General features: G+C 42.6%; 1 protein-coding gene across 2 annotated transcripts; it reads left to right on the forward strand.

The window, feature by feature from the left end:
- The first annotated feature begins 1992 nt into the window (after positions 1 to 1992).
- Positions 1993 to 7836, forward strand: LOC125527215 (phosphomethylpyrimidine synthase, chloroplastic-like). 2 transcript variants are annotated; one of them, XM_048691756.1, is made up of 6 exons: positions 1993 to 2237; positions 3368 to 3672; positions 3783 to 3910; positions 4741 to 5567; positions 6308 to 6983; positions 7595 to 7836. In XM_048691756.1, exons 2-5 carry the CDS (start codon positions 3371 to 3373, stop codon positions 6980 to 6982), a joined length of 1932 nt encoding a protein of 643 aa, XP_048547713.1. In that variant the 5' UTR covers positions 1993 to 2237; positions 3368 to 3370; the 3' UTR covers position 6983; positions 7595 to 7836. The 2 variants fall into 2 exon arrangements, with proteins under 2 accessions (XP_048547713.1, XP_048547712.1); XM_048691755.1 differs by having other exon boundaries at positions 7614 to 7836.
- The last annotated feature ends 414 nt before the right edge of the window (positions 7837 to 8250 follow it).

Below are 8250 nucleotides of genomic sequence, written 5' to 3' on the forward strand. Positions count from 1 at the left end.
CCAAAATCCTTCAGCTCGTCACATCAACTTTTCAGTAAAATAATTACGAGGGATCGATCCCGCGACCTCCTGGTTGCCCGGCGGCATTGCATGGCCAATTAGAAGGGAAAGAGTCGGCTTTTACACATTTTTCCTTTTTTTCTCTGATTTTTTCTTTCTTGTTTTGCAATGTTTTTTTTCATGTTCTTTTTTATATTTTTCATTTTGTTACTTTGTTTTTTATTTTATTTTTTCTTCTCCAGTTTTGGTTTTTATTTTTTGGATTTTTATTTGTTAGTTTTTTGTTTTTCATTCTACATTCTTATATACATGATCAACATTTTTTCAAATACTCCCTAAAAATAATTTTCCAAATACTTTTTCAACATTTTTCAAACACTTATCAACATTTTTATATACATTATCAATTTTCATATAATTGTTCAACTTTTTTGAATGCTTGATTAACATTATTTTTAAATCCTTGGTCAACATTTTTCAAATACATGTTCAACATTTTTCGAATGCTTGCTTAATATTTTTAAAATACTTGTTCAATATTTTTCAAAATTCTTGATTAACATTTTTCAAATACTTGTTCAACATTTTTCGAATGCTTGATCAACATTTTTCAAATACTTGTTCAACCTTTTTTCCAGTACTTTCTCAAATGTTTTTTAGAGTTTTTTTGTAATATATATATATATATTAAAGTATAAACAGAATTACAAAATAAAATAAAAAATAAACTAGAAAGCGTAAAAATAAACCAGAAAAACAAGCTTGGCCTCGCTCGCGCGTGGGCCAGCCCATCTGGGCTCCTCGAGACGCGAGGCTGCCCCTTGTGCTCTCTTAAAGCGAGAAATAGGGGTGCCCCCCCAAGCCTGTGCCCTAGGTGATCGCCCCTCCCGCCTAGGTACATAGTTGGATTTGTCGTCCACCCCAATAAACGTGAACTTAAGATCGTCAATGGGGACAAACCTCTTGCTAGTAAGGTCGGCGAACCATTTATTCCTTGCTAGATTAGAAAAAGGGCAAAACGGAAGAAACACTGACCATACCAAAACCGGCCTCAAACTTGTTGTTGCATCGCCTTGACATGCCGAAGTGCGTACGACGATAACCCATCAGATCCGTGGCACAAAAACACCATAGACCTCCTAATTTGTGCCGTGTCTGCCACGGTTACAGTACCAAGACGTCGCCTCCATGAACATGGGAAACTTTTTTTTTTTTTGCGCAAACCATGAACATGGGAAACTAACATTGAGAAAACAATTTACACTCACTTGAACGATGATACGTGGTTCCCCTACCTCCGCGGTGCCAAATAGGCCATAGGAACTGCCGGAAACACACGCGAGAAAACAGAGCTTCCTTTGGCTAGAACGCTAGGTGAAGCGCGCACACACACACACATGCCCTTTTTTAGAAACACACCTTTTTTTTTTGAGAATCAGAAACACACACACACACATACTCTTTTTTTTAGAAACACACACACACATACTCGTCCTTGTTTTTTATGCAAGCCCGTGCATATTGGGCAGCCCAATAGCTTCACTAGCTCCACCAGCCAGCCCCCAGTAGGCTACACAAACTTTGCGAGCCCACCCGCTCTAAAGCAGCCTCGCAAGCGGCCCAGACAAGCCTTGCCACCCTCGCCGTCTCCCGCGACCACGCCACCGCCGCTGCCGCGCCGTGGCACACCGGCATGGATCCCAGGCCGCCCGCATTCGACCGTCGCCGCCCCCGTTTCACACAATCGCCCGACTTACCGGCATTCCAGCTGTGAAGCAGTGACGCTGCGTCAACCCGGCGACCCCCTCGCCGAGTCGCCGTCAGCGAGGCTGTTGCGTCGATCCGCCCGCGATCCTGCGTCCGTTGAGGCGTCATGGCTCGCTTTTCCGTGGAGGTGGACGCGCTTGTCGCGCGCGCGAGGAGAAAATATCTCCGGCGGGCGGAAATATCTGGCGCCACTGCTGGCGTCGTTTTCCCATCATTTTGGGTGGCCAGTGGCCACCCCCACTCAGGCACCCGCCACGTCCGGTTGCGGCTTGTCGCTCTCCGCGGCGAGCTGTGGCCACCCGTGCCCCGTCCTCTCCTCACCTCTTCGGCCGCCCCGGATCCGCTATAAGAAATCTCACTCTCCGCACCACTGGCCAGGTGCGCACTCCCATCCCATCGCATCCGTCCCCCCCCTCTCTCCCTGTTAGCAACTCCTCCGCCCGCCTCTCGCCGGATCCGCCGTTTCTCAGGTGAGACCCCTCCCTGCCCCGGTTGATTGGGTCTGAATGAATTTGTGGGAAACGGCTCCAGTTTTTGCTGGGTTGGGATCACAACTGTTCTAAGCCAATTGTGAGTACTTTTCCGTATCGGTTCGATTGATCCATGGCGAAGAAGGAAATTGGGACCTCAGAGCAGAGTATGATGTCGTCCTGACCAAACTCCAAACGTGGAGATTAGTACTGACTGTTGTCGCAGAAACGACCCAAAGTCGACAGTAGGAACGTGTGGTTCAGATACAGCTAACCTTTTTTTTTTTTGATATAGTATCAGATACAGCACCTCCAGTAATAACGAAGTTACCTTCGATATTTTTTTCGTTAAAAATGTAAGGAGGGGCAACATTCATCTTTTCACACGAATTACGGAAACGTGTCATCAAAGTTGAATACTCCCTCCGTTCCGAATTACTTGTCGCAGGTATGGATGTATCTAGATATATTTTAATTCTAGATACATCCATTTCTGCGACGACTAATTTGGAACAGAGGGAGTAGATATTTGTCTAAAAAAGAAGTTGAACAGAGAGAGCACGACTGCAATCTTTGGCATTTTTTTTTTGCATCGAACGGCACCTCTTTGCTGAATCGGTGCAAGATACGCGGCCAGAACGGGGATACGCCCCGATACGCCAGGGATACGCGTATCCTCTGATGTATCCTTTTTTTTAGACAATGCTTGTTTTCTTAATTAAAAAAGGAAATAAATAGTAATGGGCTGTTACCACTTGATCCAAAGCCCATCAGCGGGCTGCCTTATATCAACGTCTGATCGCGAAAACAAACCCTCACTTACATCGTCTCATAAAAACCCTCACTTACAACTCTCGCCGATCTCTCCGCGCCGCCGGCAGCGACGCAGCGTCTCGCCGTAAGTCTCCCTGTCTCCGTCCATCTCCATTTCGCAGGCAAGTCTCAATCTTGCGTCTCGTCCATCTTCTGCTGGACTGCTACTATATCTGATCAACTGCCCGTCGCCGTCTGCTGGATTAACTTTTTTGATCGATTCCCCGGTGGTCACTAGTATTAATTTAGTTCATAATATCTACTAATCTGCCGCAACATATTGCCTGCCTGCATCTACTAATCTGTAGCTTGTACAGGAAATGGCCGCGCTGCAACCGTCGTTCTCGTCACTAATGTCTATGAACAATAGCTGCAACACCATGAAGTTCCCCAAGACTGCACTTTTGCCTGGTTTCGGTGGCATTTCGCGTCCTCAAGATGTGCAGGACAGGAGTGCTAGCCTCACCTGTTCAAGGCCTAAGGCAGTTTCAGTGACTGACCAGTCAGTAGCAGAGCCAGCAAAACCCAGGCAAACCAAACACACAGTTGATCCTGCTGCTCCAGAATTTCTGCCGCTCCCGGCATTTGAAGATTGCTTCCCACGGAGCACCAAAGAATGCAGGCATGCTTCCTGCTTTTGCTTCGCCTAGCAACTGTACTGGGAGTGTGCCAATATTGTTGTGTTCTAATGTATCAGTTTTATCTTATATTTGCCATGGTTATGCTCTGCAGTGAAGTCGTTCATGAGGAAACAGGCCATGCCCTGAAGGTTCCATTTCGGAGAGTCCATTTGACCGGAGATAGCGGGCATTTCGACACATATGACACCAGTGGCCCACAAAACATAAGCCCAAGGCTTGGTAACTCACTAGCCTTATCTCTTTTGCCATATTCTCTGTTCTGAACTATGTAGACTGTTTGTACTAATAAGCCATAACATCTAGATCAGCTGTTCAGTATGAAATTAGACGGCGTGTTTGTATTATCGCTCTCATGCAACCACGTACTCCCTCCGTTCCAAATCACTCGTCGCAGAAATGGATGTATCTAGAACTAAAATACATCTAGATACATCCATACCTGCGACAAGTAATTTGGAACGGAGGGAGTATTTGTTTTGGTGCCTTGAATTGCTCTGATGTTTCCCTTGTTGTGTGTTAATAAGTTCATCTTATAGTCAAATAATGGACAGTTTCATTGTTTCAACAGTCGGATGGTATTGATCAGATGCCTGGTTTTGGACTTGGAAAATAGTTGAAAAGGCAAAGTAGACGTATTAGTTTTTATGATCATATACCGGATATCTCTACAGATATTCTTCTAATGTTTTCTTAGTTGTAGTATTTCAAACTGTTTCATTCTTAAGTTTACCCTAGTAAGCACATTGGTTGTGCTTTGCGGAGAGATTACCCTTGCTCCTTCAGGAAAAAGTAGTTTCCTCCTGTATATTCTCAGTTAAAGTGTTGTAGAAGAAAACTGATGAAGTATCCAGGGAAATGTATTAGGTCCCTCGGAAAGTTAGATAGCATAAAAATAGCAATATAATTATTTTATCCATTCAATTGAATAGATATAGTTTTTCTGTGTCAAGCTTTTTGAATAAGTTTTAAACTCTTGAATAGATTGTGTCAAGTTTAAAATTCAAGACATTTAAGTTTGTTTGTAATAAGCATGCGTTGAACTTTTACAGGACTTCCAAAGATAAGAAAGGAATGGATTGACAGGAGGGAGAAGTTGGGTAGTCCTCGATACACCCAAATGTACTATGCTAAGCAGGGAGTCATAACAGAGGAGATGTTGTACTGCGCCAAACGTGAGAACCTTGCTCCTGAATTTGTCCGGTCAGAAGTCGCCCGTGGGCGAGCCATTATCCCTTCCAACAAGAGGCACCTGGAATTGGAACCCATGATTGTTGGAAGAAACTTCCTTGTAAAGGTGAATGCAAACATTGGGAACTCAGCTGTTGTGAGCTCCATTGAGGAGGAAGTCCACAAGCTCCAGTGGGCCACAATGTGGGGAGCAGATACTGTCATGGACCTTTCAACAGGGCGCCATATCCATGAGACCCGGGAATGGATTATTCGTAACTCCTCCGTTCCTATTGGAACTGTTCCGATTTACCAAGCACTTGAGAAAGTTAATGGTATTGCTGAAGATCTGAGCTGGGAAGTCTTCAGGGACACTTTAATTGAACAAGCCGAGCAGGGTGTTGACTATTTCACCATCCACGCTGGTGTGCTGCTTCGTTATATTCCTCTCACAGCAAAGAGGATGACCGGCATAGTTTCACGTGGCGGATCAATCCATGCAAAATGGTGCTTGACGTATCACAAGGAGAACTTTGCTTATGAGCACTGGGATGACATTCTTGACATTTGTAACCAGTATGATGTGGCATTATCTATTGGTGATGGCCTGAGGCCGGGTTCCATTTATGATGCTAATGATAGCGCTCAGTTTGCAGAGCTGCTGACTCAAGGGGAACTAACTCGCCGAGCATGGGAGAAGGATGTGCAGGTCAGAATAATAAGTAGGAGTGAAGTTGAACTTACAGAGTTGTTTCCTTTACAATATCAATATTCTAATATGTATAGTCATGGTTTATGTTTGTTTTTCATTGCAATAATCAATAACAGGACGTTCTAAATAGGCTTTGAGTAATCAACCTTCGATATAAATTCTGCTCACAGGATTGCTAACTATGTTATCCATTCAAAACTGTAGCTTGGTTTGTGCATAAGATTGAAGTAGATATTTCGAGTAACAGGTAAATAGTATAAACAAGATATTTTTTCCAGTACAGTTGAATATGATTGCCAGATCGACAGATTATATATTAAATGTAAAAGAGCACTTCTATTAGGATATATGTTTGCTGTTTATCATCCAACATTTCTGCATTTTCAGTTAAAACAGGATTTCTGCACCGGTACCTAATGGGTCAACTATTTTTGAAACATTGTATATACAACCATATTCATTTATAGTGCGGCGTAGCTTACTTTAATGAATAGGCTAAGCTTGTATAGAGATTAGTCGTCAGAAACCAACTCGTGAGAAAATATTGAAGACATAATATTCGAATTCTTGATTGTAAAGTGCTTTAAGTGATGAATCATTTTTTTATGCTCTAGTGACTGACAGTTGAACTTAGAACTGTACTATGCTCTGCATGATGAATTGTTTCTACCTGCTATGTCATTCAATAGTAAAACTTGGGAGCTGTCTTTCTGATATTTACACTTCTTAACTTCTAGGTGATGAATGAAGGTCCTGGGCATATTCCGATGCATAAAATTCCTGAAAATATGGAGAAACAGCTCGAGTGGTGCAACGAAGCACCTTTCTATACGCTGGGTCCATTGACAACTGATATTGCACCTGGTTATGATCACATCACCTCAGCCATTGGTGCTGCCAACATTGGGGCTCTTGGCACCGCACTTCTTTGTTATGTAACACCAAAGGAGCACCTTGGGTTGCCTAACAGGGATGATGTTAAGACAGGTGTGATATCCTACAAAATCGCTGCTCATGCTGCTGATTTGGCAAAGCGTCACCCCTATGCACAAGCATGGGATGATGCACTAAGCAAGGCAAGGTTTGAGTTTAGATGGTTGGACCAATTTGCTTTATCCCTGGATCCAGTTACTGCAATGTCTTTCCATGATGAAACATTACCATCTGATGGTGCTAAAGTAGCACATTTCTGCTCTATGTGTGGTCCCAAGTTTTGTTCGATGAAAATCACGGAGGATATTAGGAAATATGCCGATGAACATGGTTACGGGACAGTAGAGGAAGCTGTGAGGCAAGGAATGAGTGAGATGAGTGCTGAATTTTTGGCAGCAAGAAAAACAATTAGTGGCGAACAACATGGTGAAGCTGGAGGGGAAATCTATGTGCCAGAAAGCTACGTAGTTCAGAAATAAGGTCAGTTTGTTGTGTATTTTTTAACGACTGTCTTGCAAGTAGGGAGAGGACGCTCATAAAAATTTTCCCCTTTGGGGAGACTATACATGATAATAATACTGTTATTCCCCCTACATCTGAAATATTTCAGAAAATAAAGCACAATTTAAATTTGGAGCCACATATGTTTTTTATCCTCTAGGTAATAATTCTAACCAACGATGATCCCATCAGTTAGAACATATCGTAATTGCATTGCATGATCTGCTTGATCATAGTTCTACATTGTGATGTCATGCAATGGATTAGTTCCATTTGCATAGAGAGTGTGAAACTTTTCCAGCACTGAGCAAACTTTATCTTCTTTTAAAAAGTCAGTGTCGAATTAAACAAACTGTGTTTTAGAATGGTCGAATTAAGCAAACATTTAGTAGCACGATAATGTGGTTGAATGATCCATTCATTAAATTCGAACCAATTACATTGACATCATAATGAACTTTTATTGAAGTGACCTTTTCCAATTATAAGTTTAAGGCAGTTAACAAACCATGATTATCGTTGACTTGTATAATGTACCAGTGTGAAATAGACAATGTTTTGTATCTCTCTAATGTAATCTCTGAATTCAGAAATACAAACTTTGTGCAGATGTCCTTGGCAGCCGTCTGATCCAAGTGATGCAGATTTGGTGGCTAGGTCGTTTGTCAGCAGCACTTCTACCATCTTCTGTTAGGAGGTGGTAAGCAGGATATATGCCTCAATAAAGCTACTGCTGCTTAGCGTCAGTTCTTAATGTCATTATGGATTATGGGTTGTAATAAAAGTGAACTCTATGTTGTGTTACTTATGTTATAATTGTCTTTGCATATCATTATGGGATTGCTAGTGATGAAAGTTGCACCAGGGGTGCTTGTATTCCCAACGATCTTAAGGCCCCTTGGCCTGGATTGTTGCGATATGGGCTGAGAAAGTCCCTTTGAACCTGAACAGGATAATGCCTGCGAAGGGAGTGTGCATTTCTATTTTCATGTTTCCCAGGATACACTCAACCCTCGACATTCTGGAAATCGAGGGACCAAGTTTTCCTGAATGTGTGGAGCGCACCCGCTGGATATGCATGTTTCCTACTCTGACGCAACATGGTAATGTACACGATTTCTTTAACCAGCATACTTATTGGCATTTCTCCAAGAGGAGAGGATATTTACAGGCATAGTGTTATCATGGAACACATCAAATTTAGTCATCATGGAACACATAAAATTTACCCATCACAACTTTTTTT

This window comes from Triticum urartu, unplaced genomic scaffold (assembly GCF_003073215.2).
Source record: "Triticum urartu cultivar G1812 unplaced genomic scaffold, Tu2.1 TuUngrouped_contig_327, whole genome shotgun sequence".
In the NCBI taxonomy this organism is placed as follows: domain Eukaryota; kingdom Viridiplantae; phylum Streptophyta; class Magnoliopsida; order Poales; family Poaceae; genus Triticum; species Triticum urartu.